The sequence below is a fragment of the Sciurus vulgaris genome, assembly GCF_902686455.1.
Source record: "Sciurus vulgaris genome assembly, chromosome: 18".
NCBI lineage: Eukaryota > Metazoa > Chordata > Mammalia > Rodentia > Sciuridae > Sciurus > Sciurus vulgaris.
In genome coordinates this window covers 32,972,838-32,997,493 of record NC_136479.1, presented here as the reverse complement: position 1 = coordinate 32,997,493, position 24,656 = coordinate 32,972,838, and the positions used below count along the sequence as shown (strand labels likewise).

At 57.5% G+C, this 24,656-nt stretch overlaps 2 protein-coding genes across 7 annotated transcripts; one reads left to right on the top strand and one right to left on the bottom strand.

Annotated features, from left to right (window-relative positions):
• The first annotated feature begins 3,576 nt into the window (after positions 1-3,576).
• Positions 3,577-16,606, top strand: GIGYF1 (GRB10 interacting GYF protein 1). Of its 5 annotated transcripts, none has more exons than XM_079121111.1 (28): positions 3,577-3,908; positions 8,186-8,399; positions 9,220-9,353; positions 9,430-9,493; positions 9,629-9,739; positions 9,838-9,967; positions 10,068-10,163; positions 10,274-10,385; positions 10,496-10,604; positions 10,935-10,975; positions 11,143-11,313; positions 11,515-11,768; positions 11,874-11,982; positions 12,668-12,805; positions 12,979-13,079; positions 13,300-13,471; positions 13,581-13,747; positions 13,876-13,976; positions 14,062-14,178; positions 14,283-14,383; positions 14,586-14,668; positions 14,744-14,884; positions 14,964-15,191; positions 15,426-15,616; positions 15,704-15,864; positions 15,952-16,121; positions 16,221-16,320; positions 16,414-16,606. In XM_079121111.1, the coding sequence occupies exons 5-28, from the start codon at positions 9,705-9,707 to the stop codon at positions 16,464-16,466; spliced, it is 3,081 nt and encodes a 1,026-aa protein (XP_078977237.1). In that variant the 5' UTR covers positions 3,577-3,908; positions 8,186-8,399; positions 9,220-9,353; positions 9,430-9,493; positions 9,629-9,704; the 3' UTR covers positions 16,467-16,606. The 5 variants fall into 5 exon arrangements, with proteins under 5 accessions (XP_078977237.1, XP_078977235.1, XP_078977233.1 ...); XM_079121109.1 differs by having other exon boundaries at positions 3,578-3,908; positions 16,194-16,320; XM_079121107.1 differs by having other exon boundaries at positions 3,580-3,908; positions 16,191-16,320.
• Positions 16,607-18,942: 2,336 nt separating this feature from the next.
• On the bottom strand, positions 18,943-24,085 carry GNB2 (G protein subunit beta 2). Of its 2 annotated transcripts, XM_079121121.1 has the most exons (11): positions 23,917-24,085; positions 22,033-22,074; positions 21,569-21,714; positions 21,280-21,318; positions 21,071-21,177; positions 20,685-20,748; positions 20,439-20,601; positions 20,279-20,345; positions 19,808-20,009; positions 19,502-19,718; positions 18,943-19,421 (listed from the first exon to the last, which is right to left on the bottom strand). In XM_079121121.1, exons 3-11 carry the CDS (start codon positions 21,623-21,625, stop codon positions 19,315-19,317), a joined length of 1,023 nt encoding a protein of 340 aa, XP_078977247.1. In that variant the 5' UTR covers positions 21,626-21,714; positions 22,033-22,074; positions 23,917-24,085; the 3' UTR covers positions 18,943-19,314. The 2 variants fall into 2 exon arrangements, with proteins under 2 accessions (XP_078977247.1, XP_078977246.1); XM_079121120.1 differs by lacking the exon at positions 22,033-22,074.
• Positions 24,086-24,656: the final 571 nt, after the last annotated feature.

The window sequence follows — 24,656 nt, the reverse complement described above, 5'->3', positions numbered from 1 at the left end:
GAGATAAGTAGAGGATTTGTGGGCCCCCTAGAAGGAAGAGCCAGTATGATCTCAAGGGAGCCAAGGTTTTCCAGAGGAAGCACAGACTAAGCTAAGACAGGTCTGTCTACCAGTGGGGCCCATATTCTGTTAGAATGGACAGGTGTTGCAGGACTGAACCCTGGGAGGTTGGGGAGAAGAGAAGGAACCAGCAAAGACCTGAGAAGTAGCAACTGGTGAGGCAGGAGGGAAACCAAGGGATACAGTGTCCTGGAAGGCAGGTGAAGAAAGCATTTCTGGAAAAGGGAGTGACCAGCTCTTTCATAGGCTGCTGACAGGTCATATAAGATAATGGAATTTAGCAACGGAAAGGTTATTGGTGACGACATTAAGTTATATTTGGTCGAACAAAGAACTTAGCTCCTGGCAGAAAGTAGTTATGAATGCAATAAATTAATTTTAAGGCTCATTAAAATGATAACTGATAATAAGCAGTATGTGCTATCACTACGTGACTAAGGTCATGTATCTTTTCTTGATATTTTAAGTCTGTTTTGAGGCCTTTCTTTTATCTCAATTAACCATCAAAACCAAATCTGTTTGTTCATTTCAAAAGTTTGCACATTTAAGGCCAAGATATTTTATAGCACAGCACCTGAGTAAACAATATTTTAGGCTCAAGTGATTTCTTCGAAATTTTTTTCTCTAATTCTGTATGGGGAACTCAGGGTTTGATGTTTCCTTTTTCGAAGAGGGAGATCATCCCCTGCATTTTCTCAGTGTTATCAGCATCAATGGTCCCCTTTAGAGTTGGGGGGATTACTGGGCACAATGTTAATATTATAAACTGGTACCCAAGTGACTCAGGACTATTCCTCCAGTCTTCCACCTTAGGAGTCAGGGCGCTCTCCTGGACATGCTGTTTCTACAGTGGGTCCTCATGTCCAGTCAAAAATAGGTTTGGGTGAGGCCGGGTGGCTCGAACCTATAATCTCAGTTTCTTGGTAGGCTGAGGCAGGAGAATAGCAAGTTCAAAGCCAGCCTCAGCAATGGTGAGGCACTAAGCAACTCAGTGAGATCCTATCTCTAAATAAAAAATACAAAATAGGACTGGGTTTGCGGCTCAGTGGCAGAGTGCTTGCCTAGCATGTGAGAGGCACTGGGTTCGAGTCTCAACACTGCATATAAATAAAGGTCCATCAACAACTAATAAAAATATTTTTTAAGAAATAGGCTTGGGCTGGGGTTGTAGCTCAATGGCAGAGTGCTTGCCTAGCATGTGTGAGGCACTGGGTTTGATCCTTAGCACTACATAAAAATAAACAAAGGCATTCTGTCCATCTACAACTACAAGAAAATTTTTAAATATAGGCTTGGGCTGGGCACAGTGGCACATGTGTACATTCCCAGTCATTAGGGAGGATGAGGCAGGAGAATCAAAATGTAAGGCCAGCCTGGGCCATTTAGCAAGATCCTACCTCAAAATAAGAAGTAGCTGAGTACATGCCTGCAACTGGGGCAGCAACTAGGGCAGGAGGATCTCAAGTTCAAGACCAGTCTTAGCAATTTAGCAAGGCCCTAAGCAACTTGGCAAGAACCTGTCAAATTTTTTTTAAACTGGGGACAGGGCTGGGGAGATAGCTCAGTTGGTAGAGTGCTTACCTGTCAAACACGAGGCCCTGGGTTCGATCCCCAGCACCACAAAAAAGAAAAAAAAAGGGACATAGCTCAGTGGTAAAGCACTCCTAGGTCCAATTCCCAGTACCAAAACAAGAAAAAAGAAGGGTTGGAGATGTAGCTCAGGGCTGGGATGTAGCACAGTGGCAAAGCGTCTGCCTTGCATCCCCAAGCTCACTTGTAGACCTTCCCTGGGTTCAATTCCCAGTTCCACAAAAGGGGGGGGGGGGGGGGGGAGAAAAAGGAAAAAGAACAAAAAAAAAAAAAAAAAAACCCAAAATGATTAGCATTTCTCTTAGCATTTCTGTAGAAATAGATGGGTTGGGGGTGGAGCTCAGTGGTAAAACCCTTGCCAAGCACATGCAAGGCCCTAGGCTCAATATCCAGCAAGTGGGGGGGGGGGGGGAACCTTTGCAGTGGCAATCGAGTACCTCAACTTCACTTCTTCACTACTTCTGCGTCCTCTTCCATGAGCTTGGACCACCCACAGTATTCCCAAGCCTACACCCACTTTTCCTACACCCACCCAACACCTGTCCTCTCCAGCTCAGCACAAGCCACCACTGGTTCCACTACATAGAGGTTCCTCCTTTTTCTATTATTTCTCTCCCATAACTAACTTACAATCTCACATTTGATTATGAATTGTTAAAACATGCTAACTTCATTTGTTCAGAGGTTAGGCTGGTGGTAACCTCAACCATCCAATCTTAGAAAAATTAAAACAACGAAAACTTTAGAAAAACAGCTGTCATGAGCTTATAAACTTTATTCTAAGAGAATTTTCTGATTTAAGCTTGGATTCTATTTTTTTTAAGTCATGGGGGGGATGGGAACCCAGGGCCTAGGCAAGTGCTCTACCACCAAGCTATACCCCCAGCTTATTGATACATTTTCAAACAGTGTTAATAGTCTTAAATATTGCGTTTCTGGGACTCTGTGGAACTAGGAGCACCTATTAGCTGATATTTGTGGTAGTCTTGACCTCTACCAATGTTAACTGCAAAGACAGGTTCGTTAAACTTGCCCAGCACCAGTCAGTAATGGATGAACCGCACAGGGACCCTTTCTTTCTTAACCACTGACATTTTCCAGCCTGTGAGGAAGCAACTTAACACCTTAAGTAGGAACCGTGGCTGCCAAGAACGTCAAGGGGTTGTAAAATTAAGACACTAAAACTTCAAGTGCAGAGAAGCCTGACGACCCTGCGTGCACAAAGGGCTTTCCAGGTAGCCCATTGAGATCTGCGCTCTCCCATGGCAAATTCCAACTCACCAAGTGACCTTTCCCCTGCCTGGAGAAGGGCTGTGTTGGACAAGGGCTGTTTTAGAAGCAGGGAAGCGGGGTGTATACACACAACTTCTGCGTCCTTAAAAGTTTGGCGCGCCTCGGAAAAGTCATTATTGAAAACCCCGTTTTTAAACAAAGGGGGCCTCGGTCTACATCTGGCATTTGCATAGTGGGCTCCCCCCTCCGAAGCCTTTCACATTCACTTATTTTAATTCTTAACAGCACTCGGTGAAAGGAGCGGCAGGAGGGTCGGGTGAGGCGCAGAGCAGCCTGATATCCTTCAGGAGGAGAAACTGAGGCTCGTAAGCGCCCGCGCCCGCGCCGCACGGAAACTGCGTCTGGCTGCCTCGCAGCGTTTCTAAATCCTCAGCTCCGCTCCTCTGCTGGAGCCCGCGACGTCCGAGGAACGCTCTGGATTTTGTTTTATCGCCCACAACCCAGGAGGGCTTCCCGCAGGAGGCCGGACACACCGGAGAGGCCGGCGTAGCCGCTGCCTGGGTCCCGGGGGGCCCGCGGGCGGCCCAAGACGCACCCCCGGGACCCCCCCACGGCTCGCCGCGAGCCCGCGTCACGTGACGAGCAGGGCTCCCGGGTCACGTGCCGGGGGGCCCGGGGGCGGCGGGCGTCCGGGCCGCGCCCCGCTGGGCTCGCGCGAAGCCGGGCAGCAGGTCCGAGCCGGCCGGAGCCGCGGAGGGCGAGGGCGGCGGCGACGGCCGCGGCGGCGCTGGAGGGGGCGGCCCCGCGGCCCCGCGTCCGCGTCACGTGGTGCGAGGCGGGCAGCCATCTTGCTACAAACACAAACAGAGAGGAGCGGCCGCCGCGGGAGCGCCAGCGCCCCCTCCCCCGCCGCCGCCGCCGCCGCCGCCCCCCCGGCCCGCCGCGCGCCGCCGCCGCCGCCGCCGCCGCCGCGTCGCCAACGCCCGGGACCGGACCCTCGCGCCGCCCGCCCGCCGCCGCCCGCGGTAAGCGCTCGGCGGCCCCGCGGACCCCGGCCCGCAGCCCGGCCCGGGCAGGCCCGCCCCCGACGCCGCGGCGGCCGCCGAGCTGCGGGAGCTCGGGCCAGCGCGCGGGCAACCGGCGCGGCCCCAGCGCCGGCCCTCCCCGCAGGCCGCCGCCGCCGCCGCGGTCCCCTTCGCCCCTCCCCGCCGCCCGACCCTCCTCCGGAGCGGGCCGACCTCGGCGCGGCTCCCGAGGCCGGCTCCCTGCGGGCGGGCGGCCGTCCCCCGCGCGCGCCCCGCGCACCTGGCGCCCCTCCCTGAAGGGCACGCCGTCCTCCGGCCCGGCCCGCGCCTGCCCACCCCCGCGCTCCTAACGGTCGCCCCTCCGGGGTCCCGCCCGCCCGTGCCCGAACACCCGGTTCTGCCTGCCCCTGCTGGGTGTGTGCGCGCCCCGCGCTCCCCCGAGGTGTCCCCAGCGTGCCGCCCGCTTCGCCTCGAAACGAGCCGGGCCTCGAGGGTCTTCAAGTCCAAAGCGTTCCAGCACTTTGGCCAACATGGAAGCGTCCCCTCCACCCAAGCACCTCGCCTGGCTCTTCACCTACGTTCCCTGCGTTTCAGGATGCCACCTTAGTGCTTGGTCATTGGGGTCCCGTTCCTCCCGGTCGCCCGACCGCGGGAAACACCTGCCTTAGCACCGACACTCGTCATCTCCGTCACCAGGCCAGGTCCTCCCCAGCCCATGTCCCCTGCCAGCAGCTCCCGGGCCACAGCCCCTCACACTTTGCCCTTTTTTTTTTTTTTTTTTTTTTTTCAAGTAACTTCAAAGGGACCTTCGTCTCTCTTCCAACCCAGTGGTAGCTACAATTCCCAGTTAACTTCCAGATCTGTTCCACCCTCGTGCTGGGCGCTGAGAGATGCTATATAAGTACTTGTTGGGCGCATCTTTCCTCCACCCACTCTAGTCGACCTCCCTACCCTTGCTTCTCACAGTGCCGCTTTCCCCAAGATCGTCACCCTGCAGGTATCCTCTCCACGGCCCCCGGGAGCTGTCATGCTGGCTTCCCTCATTCCCTCACTGCCATGGGCCAGTAAGCTGCTCCCCTTTGCTACTTACAAGTGGGAGTTTGGTCTCTGGCCCCAGCTCATCTCATCTCACTGTTCTTGCAGCCCCAGCCCAGCCGCCCTCCACCTGTACCTCCTAGATTGTAGGTCTTGGTCCTCCAGTTGGGAAGGAGTTGGAGCAGATCTGGACTTTATGTTCCTGCCATTGCTTGGGGAACGGTGGCCTTGTGAGTCCCAGATGGTGATTGTGGTCAAGTGGATTGTGTGCTTAGGCTTCTGGACTGGCTTTGTCAACCAGTGGACGTATTAGTGTTGTGACTTTTTGGATCAGGGACCCCAGTGTGCCCTGGCTTTAACATCTGCATTTGCAGTTTGGGATAGAAAAATAGCCCTGCCTTAGAGGAGGCACAGTGAGGAGACTGTGTGAAACAGTTTAAAAGTCAAAGAAATTTAAAATGGCTTCAGACACACAGAAAACCTGAGTGTTGGGATGGCTCTTGCCATCACTTGTGCCTTCTCCAGTCTCAGACAGTGAAGACATTGGGGTGCCCTGATGGGGCAGGTGCAGCTCCCTTTCCTTGTTTTCCCTGGCTAGAGCCCCAGGCTGGACAAGTGGGCAGAGGGATCAAATGAGGTAAAGTGAAAGGGCTTTGAAAACTGTTAACTAGTACGCAGTTGCCAAGTGTTGGTGGCGTTTGTCACGTGGCGTAGAGAGGAGAGTGCTGGATAACTGACCAGGCCAAAGGAATTTGGGTTTGCAGCCCTTCTAAGCCTCAGGATCCTTGTCCCACCACGCGTGGAGGATGTTTCCAACCTGGGAAAGAGCAACTGGGTAGTTGCTCCAAATGTGCCAGCAGTTGGGACTTTGCCTCTGTTAACAGGGGTACCCACTGGGCAGTGCCAAGGCACATCACTTTGGATTGGGACTAATTTTAGGGGTGATGGAGTGAGGAAATAATGTTCTCAATTTAGTGTGTACCGGCCCGCCTCTTCTCTACATTGTTTACTTCTGTGAGTTCTGAACCCCAGAGAACAGGCTCCTGATCCCTGAAGCCAGTTGGGAGTTCCCAGGACTAGCGTGTGCCTTCACCCCTTGTCTCCAGCAGGTGGCAGCCTTTTGATAGCAATAATTCAGCTACTAGGGAAATGAAGGTACACTGAGGTCTTGAAAGAGAAGGGGTAAGGAGGGGGCCTGAAAGGAGGTAGCCAGAGGCCGAGGCTGAGGCAGGGCTGGGGACCAGGAGCAATCTGCAGTGGGCTCTGAAGAGGGAGACTCTTGCCCAAGCAGCCGGGGAAAGGACATGGTCACTAGCCCTGGCCTTCCTTCTCTCTCCCTCTTTCTTAGAAAGAGGTCCAGACACTTGACTTTGAGAGTGTGATGGACAAACCAAGGGTTATAGCTAAATTTTTTTTTTTTTAATCCTTTTCTCAGGGATTTTCCTGCTGGCAGGTCTTCAGATTTCTCTCATGGGACAGTGTAATTAGAGAGTGATTTTCTTGCTGTTCAGAGGGAAAAACAAATAAGTGTGCATTCGGTTTCTCTTGTCTTCCAACTTCTGTCAACACTGCGTCGTTTCTGTCTGGGCCCCCAGTAGAGCAGAGTTTCTCAGCTTGGCACTGTTAACGTTTGGATCACTTTTTGTTGTGGGGGCGTCTGGCAGCATCCCCGGCCTCTACCCTCCAGATTCCAGTAGTGCCCCTCTGCCTGGTTGAGACAGCCCCAAATGTTTCCATCCACTGCTGAAACTTCCCTGGGGAGCAGAGCACCCTAGTCAAGAACCCTGGCTTCAGGCAGCAGGTGTGACTGAGGCCTGCCTGTTGGGAGAAGTGGGCTTCAGCTTCTCTGTCCCTTCAGTCTGAGAAGGGGCCAAGCAGCCCCCAGGTCCTGGCACCAGGCCCTTCTCTGGTTGTGCCCAGAGAGCTACCCTCTTTCTCCTGGTTTTTCCACAGGAAGGCCCAAGCCCGGGCTCTCGCTCTCTGATTCCTTGCTCCCACCTGCCTCTCCGCCTCTGCATTGTCCCTGCTCTTCCCACCAGGATAGCCACATGAGGGCAGGAGGCAGGAAGCACTATGGTGGGGGTACCCCATCTGTTCTCCCCTGTCCACCCAGCAGCTCTTCTGTGCCTCCAGAAGCAGTGTCTGCCCCACTAGAAGGAAGGAACTGAGGAGACGCAGAACTGCTTTTCCTGAGACTTATTTGAAGGAGTCTGGAATATTTTTCTTGGAGTAAGGAAGGCTTAAGTATGCAGTAGATATCCCAAATACCTGTTCCTCCCTAAAGCTTTGCTTTGCTCTGCTTTCTTTTGAAGCTGGGGATTGAACACAGGCCTTGTGCATGCTAGGCATGCGCTCTGTCACTGAGCTACACCCTAGTGCCACTAAAGCTTTTTTTTTTTTTTTCTTTTTTCTTTTTTCTTTTTTCTTTTTTTGTGCCAAGGGTATTTAACCAGAGCCACATGTCCAGCCCTTTTTATTTCTTATTTATTTTGAGACAGGATCTTACTAAGTTACTGAGGGCCTCAGTGAGTTGCTGAGGCTGGCCTCAAACTTATAATCCTCCTGCCTCAGCCTCCTGACTGCAATTACAGTTGTGCACCACTGCACCTGGCTCATTTTCTAAATTGATAGAAAAAAATTTGCCACTTTAGGAATTTTTACAGCTGTGTGGTGGGAAGTCCATTTAGTGTCACAGGGCCATCACCAGTCATCTCCAGAACTACTACTTCCTCCTCTGCCGAAACCCTGGATCCAATCAATAATTCCCCATGCTCTTGCCCTCACACCAGCAGCTCCCAGGCGACTCTACACCCAGGTGTAGAGTTAGCCAGGTATGTGGTGTAAGAGGGATCCTGCGGCTTTTGTCTCTATGTCACTGGCTTGTTTCACTTAGCATCACCTTCTCAAGGCCATCCAGTTGTCAGATCACTAAGGGTTGTAGTGTAGGAAGGTGAGCCTCCGTGGGCTGTGGAGACCCTCTTAAATACAGCGGAAAGGAGAACTCTTGTCTTGCCAACAGGTCCTCCCGACTTCCGTGCAGCACGGGGCTGTGTGCCAGCAGCGTCGGCAGAGGCTCTTGTGGAGGAGATGCACGGGCTGGGAACTTAGCCAGTCATGGGTGTCTCCAGGCACCGCCTCCTGCTCTAGACCTAGAGCAGGGACACTGTGATTCTGGATGGCCCCGTGTCTGAGGAGTCTCTTTCCTAGGCCTCTGGTGGAACCCTCTTTCTCCTTCCTTCCAGGCTGCTGGCATCCGGAGTGAATGGGCTCTGGCCCAGCCAGTGACGGAAGCCCTCCCATAGCCCTGGACACTGCCTGGCCTTCATCTTTTGCTCCAGTCCCACCAGGGATGAGCCCTCTTTCAAGAGTCTCCTCCGTTGTTCCTTAGAGGAACTGGTTGCTGCTACCACCACCTCTTGTCAGCCTTGGTGATTCTGACTTGCTTTCTACTTCATGGTGAGGGAACCTTGTTCCAGCAGTTATCATGAGACATTGTTCCTGCCTTAATTTTTTGTTTGAATAGCTGTACTTGATCTGGGGAAGAGGTCTGGGTGTGTGTTTCCTTTTGGTAAACTGGCCCTGGGGTGGCACCTGCCTATTGTCCCAGCAGTTCCAAAGGCTGAGGCAGGAGGATGAACAGTTGCAGCCAGCCTGGGTAATCTAATGAGATCCCCGTCTCAAAATTAGAAATAAAAAAAGAAGGCTGGGGATGTAGCTCAGTGGTAGCATGCCCTTGGGTTTCATCCCCAGCACCAAAATAAATAAGCCCGGGGGTGCCTTGGCCAGGCTTTCCTGCCCAGAACCTGCACTGTGGTCCCATCTTTGACCCTGAAAGAGCATGTCTACTCCTTTTTTTGCTGGGTTCCACAGACGAGGCCCCAGATTCTTGTGTTTGAGCAGCCAACCCCTGGTGTCTGTTCCTTAAAGGAAGTAGTTTGGTTTATGTCTGATCTTTTTCTCTGTAGCTGACCTTTTCTCTCTAGGATATTTGAGGCTGCAGTAGTGGTTTTGCTTGCTTTGTGGCCCTGGCTGGCCATTCCTTTGGAGTCCACCCCTTTATTGAAATCCGTGTCACACCTTGTCTCAGTCTCCTGATGAGAGTGCTGATGACCTGAGACCAGGCCTGGCATGTTCTTGGCCATACCTTGGCATCTAGTGGCATCTAGCTCATGTCCTGCCTACGAACAGGGCCTCTTTAGTTGTGTAGGGCAGAGGTGGGCCAGAGGCAGGGGTGCCATCTGAGTCACGTGTACACTTACCCTCACTTCTCTTTAAGGATCTTTCCCAGATGTGAAAGTCCCTCTGAGGCACTTTTGAGGCCAGACCATTAGCCAGTGGTTTGGAGACGATAATTCACTCCAGTACTGGCCCCTGCCTGAAGAGAGCCCAGCCCCAGGGCAAAGCTGCCAGGTGAGTGCTGAGCTGTGGGAGGGTTCCCTCCAGAAGCAGAAAGGGCTCTAGCGTCCCTGTTTCCTCACTCCTCCAGGTCTGACCCCACCCGACTCATCTTCAGTTAACTTATGGTGCAAGTGGCCACGTGGCTGGCTTAGGTGAGTCCTTTCACAGCCCTAGTGGCCCACCCACTAGCACTGGGCCCAGTACAGTGCCTCCAAAGGGCAGGACTGATGGCCAGGATGCAGAAGCTCTGTGCTGGTCTCATGTGCTGTGTGCCTGTGGCCCTACAGGTATTTGGACAGGGCATTTCGGGTCCTCCCTCCTCTGCTAACCCCCCCACCGCTGGGAAGCAACCCCAGCTCCACAATGGCAGCGGAGACACTCAACTTTGGGCCTGAGTGGTGAGTCTGCGTGTGCGGTGGCTGGTGGGAGAAGCTGGGAAGAGGGGTAGGACCACTTGGACCCTGGTTGTTCTGCTTCCCTTCTGTGCCTGTTCTAGGCTGAGGGCCCTTTCCAGTGGAGGCAGCGTGGCCTCCCCACCCCCATCCCCTGCCATGCCCAAATACAAGCTGGCTGACTACCGCTACGGGCGAGAGGAGATGTTGGCCCTCTATGTCAAGGAGAACAAGGTGGGGCAGCCGGGGTGTGTGGCTCCCCCATCCACTGGCCTCGGCTAGTGCAAGGGCCCTGGGGCATGCGGTATCTTGGCCCTTCCACCCCCACTGACAGGTCCCTGAGGAACTGCAGGACAAAGAGTTTGCTGCGGTGTTACAGGAGGAGCCACTGCAGCCCCTGGCCCTGGAGCCTCTGACTGAGGAGGAGCAGGTGGGGCCAGGGGCTGAGGCAACAGGGGCCTGGGCTGGGGGCTGGAGAGGGGAACATGGTGGGTGGTGGGGCTCCTGGGTCCTCACTCCCACCCCTGGCTCCCTCCTCAGAGAAACTTCTCCCTGTCAGTGAACAGTGTGGCTGTGCTGAGGCTGATGGGGAAAGGGGCTGGCCCCCCCCTGGCTGGCACCTCCCGTGGCAGGGGCAGCACGCGGAGCCGAGGTAGAGGGGTGACTACACGTTCAGGGGTGGGCAGAGTCGGGCCTGTGGTTCTGAGGGTGTGGAGAGACGATTGGGCGGTTCCAAGCCCAGACGCATTGGTCTCCCTGCAGGCCGTGGCCGTGGCGACAGTTGCTTTTACCAAAGAAGCATTGAAGAAGGTGATGGGGCCTTCGGACGAAATCCCCGGGAGATCCAGCGAAGCCAGAGCTGGGATGACAGGTGGGACTGGGAAGAGGTGGCATAGAGCAGAGCTGGAGGAGCCCCTGGGCAGGGTCCCGTGGAGGAGGCTCGGGTCTTTGTCCGTGGCAAGGGCCCTTGTCAGAGCCCTCTGTGCTCTCTGACCTCTGGGGACCGAACTGCCCTGTCCTGGTTCTTGTGGGGCTTGTTTGTCCCTGTGATCTGTTCTTTATGCTCCCTTCTTCTAAGCCTGCCTCTCCCTAGTTCTGTGTCCCTTCCTCCTCAGGGCAGAGTGGACAAGGTGTGCAGCCCTCCCACAGGGTGGGGAGGGGAAGTTGGACTATTTTGGACTAATACCTTTTTCTCCTGCAGAGGCGAGAGGCGGTTTGAGAAGTCGGCAAGGAGGGATGGAGGTATGATTGGCCGGCTTGGTGCCAGAGGTGGTGGGGACTGAGATGGGTGACCCTGGGGGAGGGTTATTAGGGACATTGGTGGAGGCAGTAGAACCTGAGCAGGGTTTAACAGGAGTCTTCCAGGGACCACAGTGGCGGTTCTGTGAACAGTCTGTCCTTCCCCCCAGCCCGATCTGCATTCGAGGAGGGCGGGGCTGGCCCAAGGAAGGAGCACGCTCGCTCAGATAGTGAGAACTGGCGTTCCCTGCGAGAGGAGCAGGAAGAGGAGGAGGAGGGCAGCTGGAGACTAGGGGCAGGACCCCGGCGAGATGGCGATCGCTGGCGCTCCACCAGCCCTGGTGAGACTGGACAAGGTGGCATTGTTTAGTCAGGAGTTGTCCCTTGAGGGTGAGCTCCTGTGGCTAAGAGAGGATCAGAAAGCTTGCTGAGGTGGGGTCAAGTTGGGAGGCAGTGGTTCCTGGGGTGTCCTTTGAAGAGCAAAGGGGGGGAAATCCTCGGCTGACTTGGTTGCTGATTTTCCTTCTCCAACTTTCCCCTAGATGGCGGACCCCGCTCTGCTGGCTGGCGGGAACATGGGGAACGTCGTAGAAAGTTTGAGTTCGATTTGCGAGGGGAGCGAGGAGGGTGTGGTGAAGAGGAGGGGCGGGGTGGGGGAGGCAGCTCTCACCTCCGGAGGTGCCGCGGACCTGATGGCTTTGATGACGACAAGGATGGGCTCCCGGAGTGGTGCCTGGATGATGAGGATGAAGAAATGGGCACCTTCGATGCATCCGGGGCCTTCTTGCCTCTCAAGGTACCCGTGAGGAGGCGAGGGGAAGACTGACCTGAGGTTGGTGGGAGCCTGCTGCAGGGTTTCCTGGCTCCCCACCACCAACGTGCACTCGCCTTACTCACGCAGAAGGGCCCCAAGGAGCCTATTCCAGAGGAGCAGGAGCTCGATTTCCAGGGCCTGGAGGACGAGGAGGAAGAGCCTTCAGAAGGGTTGGATGAGGAGGGACCCGAGGCAGGTGAGGCTGCCCAACCATGCCAGGAGCCTTGAACTGGGGCCAGGCTGCGGGGAAGTCTGTCATCGGGCCGGATACAGGCTGCCCACTTACCTGTGGGGTTGGACTTCTTAGAAACACAAGCAAAACAAGTGCTCAGAGATGTGGGGAGGGACCCAGAAGCAGCAGGGTTGTGCCTAAAAGGCACAGCACATCAGGTAAAAGTAAAGTGGAATCGGTGACATTCGAAATACCTTGGAGGCTCAGCAGAGAATGCGCACAGATCTCTGGGATCCTAGGCATGTCCCCACACAGCCTTGTGGGACCTGCTGGTGTCCCACCCTCTAGGACCAGGGAGTTGGTATACATGGTGAGTCTCTTGTGCTCGTGCTAGTCACATCTGGTGGGTTTGCACTGTCTTGTGTGCAAGGCCTTCTGTACCTTGGGTTTTTGGTTTCATTTGTTTTTGTTTTCTTTTGGTACCTGAGATTGAACTCAGGGATACTCAACCACTGAGCCACATCCCCATCCCTTTTGTATTTTATTTAGAGGCAGGGTCTCGCTGAGTTGCTTAGCGCCTCGCCATTACTGAGGCTGGCTTTGAACTCGAAATCCTCAGCCTCCCAAGCTGCTGGGATTACAGGCATACACCACCGCACCCCTCTCTGAACTTTGGTTTTGAGTTCTGATAATTACCCTTCTCTTCCAGGTGGGAAGGAACTAACCCCACTGCCTCCTCAGGAGGAGAAGTCCAGTTCCCCATCCCCACTGCCCACCTTGGGCCCACTCTGGGGGACGAATGGGAACAGTGAGGAAACTATGGAGAAAGAGCTCCCCACAGCTGAAGGTAGACAGATGGGGCTTTTTGTGGGCTGGGACTGGGGGAGAAGGTTCTCCCCACCTGGGAGAGGTGCACAGGGCATTGATATTAAAGAGCTGTAGCAAGAACCCATTTTTCTGGAGAAGTGTCTTATCACTTCATTGCATCCCCCTCTTCCACTTTTCTTCCTTCCTCCTCAGGAGATGAGCTGAGGGGAGTTCAACTGAGTCCTGGGGTGACCTCACCCCCTGCTCCACCTGGAGATCTGGAGGATGAAGAAGGCTTGAAGCATCTGCAGCAGGTGTGGAGGGTGCCTGACAAAGCCCGAGGGATCCTCCCTTGTAGGGGCTCAGCACCATCATTTCATCTGTCCCTGTTCCAGATTCCACTCACCTTCTCCCAGTTCTGTCCTGCCTCATTCAAGACCTGACCCAACCTGACCCAACCCCATTTCTGACCCCCGTCCCAGCCCCATCCTGATGTCACTGTGGTTGGGCAGCTCAGCCTTTTTCTCTTCCCAGGAGGCAGAAAAGCTGGTGGCCTCCTTGCAGGACAGTTCTCTGGAGGAGGAGCAGTTCACGGCTGCCATGCAGACCCAGGGCCTGCGCCACTCCACAGCTGCCACTGCCCTCCCCCTCAGCCATGGCGCTGCCCGAAAGTGGTTCTACAAGGACCCACAAGGGGAGATCCAAGGTAGCTGTGGTGGGTGGGAGGACTTCTTGGGAGATTTGCTCAGGGTGTCTTTGGTGTGTCCTCTGACCCCAGTGGCTTTCTCCCACCATCACACACACCCTTGGTCCAGGCCCCTTTACAACCCAGGAGATGGCAGAGTGGTTCCAGGCTGGCTACTTCTCCATGTCACTGCTGGTGAAGCGGGGCTGTGATGAGGGCTTCCAGCCCCTAGGAGAGGTGATCAAGATGTGGGGCCGTGTGCCCTTTGCCCCTGGGCCCTCCCCACCCCCGCTGCTGGTGAGCACACATGTCCTCTGCAGGTTGCCGGCAGGGCCACTGGGAGGGGTGGGCTGTGGTCCTGGGCGGCCCAGCAGAGTCTGCCTTCCCTGCCAGTGTGCTCTGGGTGTGCTCTTGCCTTCGTGCAGGGAAACATGGACCAGGAGCGCCTGAAGAAGCAGCAGGAGCTGGCCGCTGCGGCTTTGTACCAGCAGCTACAGCACCAGCAGTTTCTTCAGCTGGTCGGCAGGTATTGGGGGTGGGGGGGCACCAGGGCTCGGAAGTAGGGCCAGGCAGCAGGGCCAAGCGGCCCACCATCTGTTCCGTCTCCACAGCCGCCAGCTCCCACAGTGCGCACTCCGGGAAAAGGCAGCTATGGGGGACCTGACGCCGCCGCAGCAGCAGCAGCTCACAACATTCCTGCAGCAGCTCCAGGCTCTCAAACCCCCCAGGTCTGGGTGGCTGTGTGTGTCTTACACCTTGGGAGACATGGGAAGGGGGAAGGCAGGCAGACCAGAGGTGGATGTTGGGCCCTAAGTCAGGATTTGCTCCTCAGAGGTGGGGACCAGAACCTGCTCCCGACGATGAGCCGGTCCTTGTCGGTGCCAGATTCAGGCTCCCTCTGGGATGTACATACCTCAGCCTCATCACAGTCAGGTGAGTGGCCAGCTGGCCCTCCTTACCCTCCTTTACCCCTGCCTCCAGTGCCTTTTTTCCCCTTTGGCAGTGTCTGGAAGAGAAAGGGGGTCAATTCCTCACCTCATGCTGTTTGGTCCACCTTTGGTGGCTGAAGAGCCCACCATTGGGCAGAAGCAAGTGGCCCCAAGTGCCCTCCTGAAGCTGCCTTTGCCTCTCACAGGTGGTGAGGCCAGTCTTTGGGACATACCAATTAACTCTTCGACTCAGGGTCCAATTCTAGAACAACTCCAGCTGCAACATAAAGTGAGTAGGCCTGGGCCAGGTGTGGAGGCTGTGCAGAGGCTGCCCTATCCCTGTCTGATGTGCCCCTGGGCTCAGTTCCAGGAGCGCAGAGAAGTGGAGCTCAGGGCGAAGCGGGAGGAGGAGGAGCGAAAGCGCCGCGAGGAGAAGCGCCGCCAGCAGCAGCAAGAGGAGCAGAAGCGGAGGCAAGAGGAGGAGGAGCTCTTCCGAAGGAAGCAGGTCTGCTCCCCCCAGCACCTTCAGCCTGGGACCCACTGGCTGCCCTCAGCCACTCTCACCCACCTGTTTCTCTGGCCAGGTGCGGCAGCAGGAACTCTTGCTGAAGCTGCTGCAGCAGCAACAAGCTGCAGCCGCTGTCCCTGTGCCCCCTGCGCCCAGCTCCCCACCCCCGCTCTGGGCTGGCCTGGCCAAGCAGGGCCTGTCCATGAAGACCCTGCTGGAGCTACAGCTGGAAGGAGAGAGGCAGCTGCACAAGCAGTCTGCACCCCGGGAGCCACCACGGGCCCAGGCCCCCAACCACCGTGTGGTGAGCAACTGCCCCTTCCCCATCAGACGGGGACCTCTTGGGCCGGGGGAGCCCCTTCCACGCAGTGTTCAGGGTGATGCGGGAGCGAGTCACAGTACAGACTGCCCCACCAAGGCCTGGTTCCTTGTCTGATTTCGAGGCTCTCTTCCACATAGCGGTCACCTTGTCCCTCATCCCTGTGCCTAGCTTTCTCGGGTCCCTTATTGGAGCCCCCTAACTTCCTGCCATCTGCAGCAGCTTGGGGGCCTGGGCACTGGCCCCCTGAACCAGTGGGTGTCTGAGGCCGGGCCACTGTGGGGCGGGCCAGACAAGAGTGGAAGCAGTGGTGGCGGCGGCTTGGGGTTGTGGGAGGACACCCTCAAGAGCAGCGGGAGCCTGGCCCGTAGCCTCGGCCTGAAGAACAGCCGGAGCAGCCCCTCTCTCAGGTGGGCCCTTGCCTGTGGGGCTGGGAAGGGGTGGGATGGAAGAACGCTGAACGCCCAAGCTAATCTACAGACCCCCTCCTGCCTCAGCGACTCATATAGCCACCTGTCAGGTCGGCCTGTTCGCAAAAAGACAGAGGAAGAAGAAAAGCTGCTGAAGCTGCTGCAGGGCATCCCCAGGCCCCAAGACGGCTTCACCCAGTGGTGTGAGCAGATGCTGCACACCCTGAGCACCACGGGCAGCCTGGACGGTATGGTGGTGCACTGGGGCAGTTTCTCTGGGGCTAGGGCTTCAGGACCAGGCCAGGAGTGCCTGATGGTCCCACCCTGCCCTATAGTGCCCATGGCTGTAGCGATCCTCAAGGAGGTGGAATCCCCCTATGATGTCCACGACTATATCCGTTCCTGTCTGGGGGACACGCTGGAAGCCAAAGAATTTGCCAAACAATTCCTGGAGCGGAGGGCCAAGCAGAAAGCCAGCCAGCAGCGGCAGCAACAGCAGCAGCAGGTAAGGTGTGGGTTGGGGAGAGCAGGGAGGGGTTGCCCAGGTCACTTCTGACTCCCTCCGCTGCTCTAGGAGGCGTGGCTGAGCAGTGCCTCTCTGCAGACAGCCTTTCAGGCCAACCACAGCACCAAACTCGGCCCTGGGGAGGGCAGCAAGGCCAAGAGGCGGGCACTGATGCTGCACTCGGACCCCAGCATCTTGGGTGAGTGTGGGTGGGGCCAGGAAGGAGCTCTGCTTCCTCCGTACTGGCCCAGATGGGTCTGGGGGAGCTCAAACCCTTCTCCCCTGGCTCCAGGGTACTCCCTGCATGGACCTTCTGGTGAGATCGAGAGCGTGGATGACTACTGACCAGCCCATCCCACCAGCCCCATGGGCTGTAGGCCGGGGGCGGCGGCAGCAGCAGCTTGGACCCTTGGGTCCTCAGCCTGCAGGCTCCCAGCAAGGAGCAGAGGAGGAAGCAGGGGCAGGGTCCCCAGCACTTGTTACAAACCACACGATGCACCTTAATTCACCCACGAGGCACTTTACAGATGGGGGGAGGGTTTTTTTGTTTCGTTTCGTTTTGTTTTGTTTTTCCTTTTTTAATTTTAAATGACTGAAGAAAAATGTTAGAGACAAAAATACCGTTAAAAACTAGATTCTAGACACCTTTCCCCCTTTTGGGGTAGTGGGTGTGACAATGGAAGGTCCACAGAAGTTTTTGTTTTGTTTTTGTTTTTTTTTTTTTTTTAAAAAAATGAAAAATGGAAAAAAAAAAAAAAAGGTTAGGAGGCTGAAAGAAAAACACACTGTTATTTTGGGGCAGTGAAGATACAGGCCCCACGGATCTGTCTGCCTGGCCCCCAAGGCTGCACTTACCCTGCTGCCCCCAGGAGGTGGGCCGCTGGGGTAACTGGAAGCTGGGGTGCCAGCAGTTTGCACAGCGAGGCCCCCTCAGAGCCCCGCCTGCCGGACCCGCTGTGAACAGCTCCCTGTTGCTGTGACTGTGGCACAGGTGTCCGGGATGGGGGCCAAAGTCACCCCTTGGCTTCACTGCTTTGGGGTAAAGTTGCACAAATTGGACAAGCCGCCTCAGCCCCAGCTGCCGCCGTGCCCTGGCTGATGGGAGACGGGAAGGGCCGGTCAGTGCCAGCCTTGTCAGGCAGCGGGACTCAGACTCAGGCCTGCTGAGGAGCTTCCCCCACCGCTGCCATTACGGGGGACAGCCTGGGTGTGATGCTGAAAGCCCCAGCTCCCTGCCTTGCCACATGAATGTATTCTTTGGCCCCAAGCCCTGGCCTCACCCCTGTGAGAGGAGGCGGGGAGCAGTTCCTCCAGGAGCCCGGGAGGCTGCTTCACGGACTGAGTCCTTGTTCCTGTGAGGGGCAGGAGGGCCTTGAAGGGCCAGGAGTGGGCGGCTTGGGGTTGAGGCCTGCAGGAGGGGAACTGTCCCAAGGGAGCCCCCTGACCTGCAGCCAGCCATGTGGGTGTGGACCACCCAGCTCTGCGCCTGCCCCCTCCCCCCCCCCCTTGACCAAATGGGAGAGGAGCAAGTGGCCTCTTCTCTCCACGCTGTTTTTTAACGCTGGGTAAGGCTGGGGTCGAGAGTGGAGCTCTCCTGGGTCAGGGGTAGGCTGCCTTGCCTGTTGCTCACCGACTTCTCACTCCGTCAGTCCCCTGCCTGGGCTTGCCATCCGTTTGGTTTTTAGTAGTTTGTTTTCTCTCTTGGGTTTCTCACAGAACTTCTCCCATCGACCTCATTGCTCAGAGCGCAGTATTAGGGCAAGACTGCCGCTGACTCCCCTCCATGAATGTACTTCTCTGTCCTGCCCTGGGGAAGTGGGGAGTGGCCCCGGTTTCTTTCCCCTCTATCCCCAGTGATGATTTTTTTTTTTTTTTTTTTTTTTTTTTTGCACCAAAGTGGCAACTGGGTCAGTGTTGGGGATAAAGCTGGCCTCGGGGTGGAAGGGCCCCTCCACCTAGTTCTCCCTGGTTTTGACAGTGTTAGCGTCCGTGAAAAGACAATATTCTCTCTAAAGCAATAAGGGGGTGATGGGCCAGGGGGAAATGTCTTGCTGCTGCTGGCCCCCCAGCTCCCCCTGCCCTCTTGCCGCACACTGGCATTAGAGGGGTGAGGGAGACTCCTGTTGTGACTGAATGTAACCACCCTGCCCCTGCCGCAGCCAATGCAGGGGGAGGGGGGACACTCTTCCTGTCTCTTCCTGCCCCTTCCCCCCAGCTAAAGAGACTTTGAACTGGGGGCCACGAGCCTGGAGAGGCCTTAACCCTGTGAGGAAGTGTAGGGGGAGCCCTCTCCCAACCCATCCCCTCTGAGAGTGGTCAATGTTTACAAGCCCTGAGCCCCCAGCCCAGGGACTCAGACCCCATTGCTGTCCTTTCCTAGTCCCAGTCTTCCTGGGCCCTTAGCCACCCCCCTACCTGTAGGGTTTGGGGCCATGCAGGGGTCATTTTGTGTTCCCTGGTCTGCCTTGGACCCACCATCTCCCTGCCCTACCTCCACCCTGTGTGACTTCCCTTTCTTCTTGCCCCTGTAAATACTCCTCCTCCCAATAAAACTTGGTGTGTGTTCTCCCCTTCCGCTTCGTCTGCCGACTTTATTTGGGGAAAGAACTATAGGAATGAGGGCACAGCCAGCTCAGGCAGGGGAGGTACTGGTGGGCTGTGTACCTGATGAGTTCTCTGGCCCTGCTGGACAGGAGCGCTTCAGCCTTGTGCTGGGTTCCCCCAAGGCCTGCTGCTTTGGGCCTGATACCCCATTGCCTGTCTGCCCTTGGGCAGCAGAGATTCAAAGGAGGCAGACACAAGCAAGAGAGAAGACCAGGTACAGAGTTGGAATTGGTTCCTTTATGGAAAAACTGAAAATATAATAAAAATTAAAATAAAACCAGTTTTAAAAAAGCCAGCCCCTGGAGTTTCCACCTCCTGCCTCTGGCCCTCCAGAGGGGTGAGGCCCTGACCCCAGGGCAGCAAAAGGATAAGGGCTTTCTGCCCCTCCTCTTCCCCCATTTCATCCCCATCTTTATCTCCACAGTGGGGGCCCCCGGGAGGAACCAAACCTGGGTGGGGGAGCAGGGACCCAAGGCCCTGTGGTCCAGGGAGGGAAGCTCGGTTGTGTACCCAGCCCCAAAGCTCCCGGCCTGTAGTGTGGGCATGGGCAGGGCCCCTCCCAAACTGGGCCCAGCTGGGGTTGGGACACTTAGTTCCAGATCTTGAGGAAGGAGTCCCAGGAGCCTGTGGCCACAGCCATACCATCATCAGTGACCCCAAGGCAGCTCACACGGTTGTCATGGCCAGCAAGGACACCTGAGAGGAAGAGGGACATGAGTGCTACCTGGGTGGCGCACCACCCTGCCTGCCCACCCATCCCAGAACCCAGGTCTCACCTGCACGGTCGCCCTTCATGGCATCCCAGATGTTGCAGTTGAAGTCGTCATAGCCCGCAAGCAGCAGCCGGCCGCTGCGTGAGAAGGCAACCGAGGTGATGCCACAGATGATGTTGTCGTGAGAATACATGAGGAGCTCCTGGTCAGCCCGCAGGTCAAACAGGCGGCACGTGGCGTCGTCGGAGCCCGTGGTGAAGGCATAGCCGTTGGGGAAGAACTGTGGGACACAGGCCAGAGGGGGTGAGGACGCAGGGCCTGGGTCAGTAGCCTGGAAGGAAGGGACCCGCCCATCTCACCCTCACTTACAGCCACAGCGTTGATGTCAGATTCATGACCAATGAAGGTCTGTCGGCACATGGAATCCCTCACATCCCACAGCTTGATGGAGGCGTCACAGGCACCTGACACAAAGGTGCGGCCATCGGGGGCCAGTGACAGAGACATCACATCCCCACTGTGTCCAGCAAAACCCACAGTCTGCTGGCCTGTCTCAATGTCCCACAGGGCACTAGATGGGGGCAGAAAGAAGGAAACAGAGATGGAGTAAAGGACAGATTCCCTGGTTTCCCCTTCCTCTCCAGAGGAACCTCTCTCTGATATAGCATCTATGGAACGGGCCAGAGACCCTGCTTGACCCAGACCAGACAGCTTTAGGTACACAGGGAACCCCTTGGAGCCCACCCAAAAAGGGAGGCTAGGTGTTCCAGACTGAGCACTGAGATGGCCCAGGGAGGGAATGTGGGTTAGCCCAGACTACCCAGACCTGAAGGGCCTTACCAAGTGGTATCCCCAGAGCTGGTGATTATTTGGTTGTCATCCAGGAAGCGGCAGCATGACAGGTACCCTAAGGAAGGGGGCCAGTCAGTAGAGTCTCTCGGGGACAGCAGCAAGGTTCTGGCCCGATAATAGCGCCTTTACTAGGCCAGGCCCCACTCACCAGTATGGCCAGGCAGCTCCCGGCTGACCCTGACATTGCCCTCGCGGGTCTTGAGGCTGTAGATGGAGCAGATGTTGTCCAAACCCCCACAGGCCACAAAGTTCCCTGAGGGTGCGTAGGCACAGGTCATGACCCAGGAAGAGCGCAGTGGGATGGCATGGACCTACGGAGGAGGGGCGGCATCCAGGGTCAGAGTCAGCCAGGGTCCGCAGCCCAATCCCACCCTGCTTCAGGCACCACCTCTACCTTGTTGGTGGTGTAACTGTCCCAGATGATGAGCTTCCCATCCTGGGAGGCGCTGACCAGCAGCCTGGTGGACAGCAGCAAGGGAGAGGCACACGAGTCAGGGTATAGAGTCCTCCTCTAAAGGTACAATACCCGTCTCCCATCTGAAGGGAGGTGCTTCTGAGACAAACCCCAGTAGCAGACCAGAAATCTTGGTCAGTATGGCCCTGCTTTCCTGAAGATGGTGGAAGTCAAAGTCTTCCCAAACAATGTGACACATGGGCAATCTGCACCCCACCAAATCTTTGAGGCTGCCTGCCCCCCATGCCACTCTGCCCACTGTAAAATCACCCTGGAGCACTTAACACGAATGCTGAGCACAGAGCCCCAACCAACCACCCATGCACCTTGAGTCTGTCCCCCAGTGCATGGCATAGATTTTTGCCAGGTGTCCACGGAGGGTCCTCCGTGTTCTCATCTGGATTCTTCCCACTGGGTCCAGCCCAGCTGTGATCTGGAGGTGGACAAAGAAGGGGCTCAGGGATACCCAGGCAACAGAACCTCCTCCCAATCAGCAGTATGTCGCAAACCCTTGCTCCTCCTGGAGTCACCTCACCTGGGTCAGTGTTGAATCCCCACATGCTTTCCGGGCATCCTGTAAGAGATGGCAGAGCCAGAAAAGCAGGAGAGGAGATGGGTGCAGGAGAAGAGGGAAGAAGAGTAAAGAAAGCAGGAGACAAGGCAGTGGGGGGTATGAGACATTGAGAAATTGGGGTACCCTCCCTTCCCCCCGCCCATAAGGCCCCAGGCGGCCCATTGGGGGCCGGGGACAGTGGGCAACAGCACACACAAGCTGTCCGGCCCTGCCCGCTCCGTCTTCCCATCCCCATCGGCCAGGCCCTCACCCGGATCTGGTTCCGGAGCTGCTCGGCCTCCTGTCTCAGTTGCTCCAGCTCACTCATGGCGCCGGGCCCGTGGGGCGGGGTTGGGGGCGGCTGGGGGCCGCGGGACGGGGGCTGGGGGAGGCAGCTCCTGGCCGCTGGCCCGAGGCCTGGGGGATGTAGGGCTGACGTCAGGCCTCAAGGCCGCCGGGGAAGCAGGGGCAAAGGCGGGGTGGAAGCGCGGCCCGGAAGGGGTAAGCTCGGCAGGGGGAGGCGGGCCGTGTTGTCCCCGAGCAGGGACAGGGGTCTCTGGCACCCGAGAGACGCTGCGGAGGAGCAGGCGACTTCCCCAATCTCCCTCCCGCCCCCCGGAAACGGAGCGGGAAGTGCAAGAGGAAGCGCAGGGGAAACCCCTCCCTCGGACAGCAGCCCGGGCGGGACACCCGCGGCAGGAACTGGGGTGGGGGGGAGTCCCTTCGAAAACAGACCTGGCGTCCGCCCCAGCCGCACAGGCGCCGCCCTCCCAGCACCTAATTTTAAAAGGGGCGGTGCCTCTTTAAATTCACCCCCACACGCCGCACACCCTCCACACACACCCCCAGCTTCGATGCTGGGGGGAGACAGGAGGGGGAAGCTGGGCTGTTCGTGGGGTTGCCTAGGCAACCGTCACCCGGACCGAGAGCACCTCATTGGTGAAATGCCCCCACCCTAGCCCCGTTGCCAAGGCAACCACATCCACGGCAGAGACCTGTAGGGTGGGTGACCCCACCCCCGGCCCCATCGCCCCCGCCCGACCCAGCCTCCGCCTCTCCCCTGAACCGGCCCGGGTGGCTGTTTACAGGATTTGGGGAAAGCCGATTGGGCACTAATAGGTTCGGGACGGCTCACCCCGGATAATCCCCCGGCCGGCTGCGCCCCATTAGCCGCCCGCAGCGGGTGGGGGCGAGGGCGGCGGGGAAAGCAGCCCGGAGCCGCTGCTCCCTCCAGCGCCGAGGCCACCCGCCCCGCCGCGCCCGCGGAAAGCCCGTGGGAGCCGCTCCGAAGTAATTAGGACTCCGAAGAGAGGCCCCTGGCCCCGAGGCGCGGAGCCGCTCTCTCCCAGGCGGCCGGACCCGCCGCCCTCGGCACCCCAAGAGCCCAGCCCCAGGCTCGACGTCCGGACCCCGGGGACCTGGCTGGCACCGCTCCAGGGCCCGACGTCCTGTCCCCACCCCCAACACCTGTGCGATCTGGCCATGCACACAGCACTCTGCCGACCCGGGCGTCCCCCACCCAGCTCACACTTCCCCAGGCGCTGGGCGTTCCTCTTCCCTACAGATATTTCCCCTCTGTAAGTTCAGCTTTCTCCGCTGGGGCCAGGAGATGCTACTCCAACGGCGGGGGGCCGGGGAGACAGCCCCTTCCCCACCCCACTTCAGGTGCAGACAAAGCGCCTTCCTTCCAGATGCCAGCAGCCTAGGCCGGGCGGCAACGCCAGAGGCCTGGGGCAGAAGGAAGCAGGCCCGGAGGAAGCCGCTGGGGGTGGGGACGACGCTCCCAGTTCTCGGTCCCCGGCACCCTCCAAGGCCCCCTCGACAGCTCCCGGGTTACGGGAATAACAGCAGCCAAGGCCCCCAAACAGAAATGGGGGTGCCATCGCATCGCAGGTCTGGCGGGCGAAAATGGGGGGCAGAGGACGGTCCCCATATCTGGCGGCTGGAAGGCGAAAGCTGATGCCGCGCTGTGAAGCGCAGTGGGCCTGGCCTTTTGGCCCCCACGACCTCCATTTTGCCCTAAAGACAGCTGGGCGGCGGGCAGGAGCCTGAGAACTAGGCTTGGGTTAGCACTTATAAAGGAAGTAAGGTACCGAGGTCTCCAGGGTAGGGCTTGGGGCCAGAAGCCCCGGCCAGAGACCAAATCGAGAGTAGACTGGAGACGAGGGCAAGGGTGGCCTCGCGGCCTTGCCTGTCTCTCCCTGGATTCTGGAGTTTTATAAGGCAAATGCCCGCAGGGGTGCGAAATGGGTGGACACGAGGGGTGCTATCCAGGGGTAGACGGAGGGTGGTGGTGGGGAAAGGGGGCGGGACGGGGCCTGGAGGAAGCTCGGAATTTAGCCACCCAATTATTAAGGGAGCAAGAGACAGGCGGGGCTGGGATGGGGTCTGGGGTCAGGGAAATACCGCTGATGGTGCAGGGATCGCATGCATTATTGGGGCCCTGGGTCCCCCAGTTCCCCTTCCGGGTTTGGAAGCGATGGGGCCAGAGGAAGGGAGGGGAGGTCTGGAGAGTTACGTCCGCTCCCAAGAGGCTAGATCAGAGAGACAGGAAGGGACATTTCCCCATGGGAATTTGGGGCTGGGGGGAATGAGCACTCCTTTTGTCAGCGGAGGTACCTGTGGCGGTAGGACTCTGCGAAGGGATCGCCGGAGGAGCGCGGGAGGTCCTGTCTTCCTCCGCGGCGGAGGCGGCAGCGGCGGCGACGCGGATGGATTTCCTCAGTCACCCCAACTCAACCGCCCAGCGCTGCTCTCCCCAGAGCGGAGGGATCCCGCCCGCCAGTGACGCGGCCGTCGCCGCCGCGCCCAGGGTCCGGGTGGGCGAGACCAACTAGCTAATGGGGGGAGGTCAGAAGAGAAAGCATCACTTCGAAGACAAAAACTGACTCGCTCACAACAAAGATACTACTTCACGCTATTTAGACGGAAAAAAGACCAAAATAATGGTTTGCTTCCGGAAAAGGAGTAAGATTTCTCCTTTGGGACTGGCAGAGGTGGTACCGGCATAAGGGAGGGTGGGAAAAAAAAAAAACGCCGGTCACGTGACAGGTCTCCTGCCCCCCCCCCCGAATTGGGCGGTTCCAGACCGGGAGGGGGAGCTCGAAGCCCCAGTTTTTGTTTAGCCACGCCCCTCCCTGGTGAGGCCCCGCCCCCTCCAGAAAGCAAGGCTAGAGAGATCCGAACTGGAGCAGTACTCCGCCGGTCACCAGGCGGCTGGAGGAAAAGCTGCGATTTGGATTGAACAGGAGCTGGTTAGGGCCGAATTTTGAGGCAATTCTTGCCCGTGCAGTTTATCTGCGTTGCCCAGTGGGCTTTTGTAGACCACCCTGTGCAGGGCTGCATGCCACTGTAATAAC

Coding starts and splice junctions, on each gene's coding strand:
- GNB2 (XM_079121121.1), bottom strand. CDS start 21,625: ATGAGTGAGCTGGAGCAACTGAGACAGGAGGCCGAGCAGCTCCGGAAC. Junction 21,178..21,279: donor GGGATTCAACACTGACCCAG/GTGAGGTGACTC, acceptor GTCCACCTCCAG/ATCACAGCTGGGCTGGACCC. Junction 19,422..19,501: donor CATGAAGGGCGACCGTGCAG/GTGAGACCTGGG, acceptor TCTTCCTCTCAG/GTGTCCTTGCTGGCCATGAC.
- GIGYF1 (XM_079121107.1), top strand. CDS start 9,705: ATGGCAGCGGAGACACTCAACTTTGGGCCTGAGTG. Junction 15,192..15,425: donor AGGCCCCCAACCACCGTGTG/GTGAGCAACTGC, acceptor TGCCATCTGCAG/CAGCTTGGGGGCCTGGGCAC. Junction 16,122..16,190: donor GGCAGCAACAGCAGCAGCAG/GTAAGGTGTGGG, acceptor CCGCTGCTCTAG/GAGGCGTGGCTGAGCAGTGC.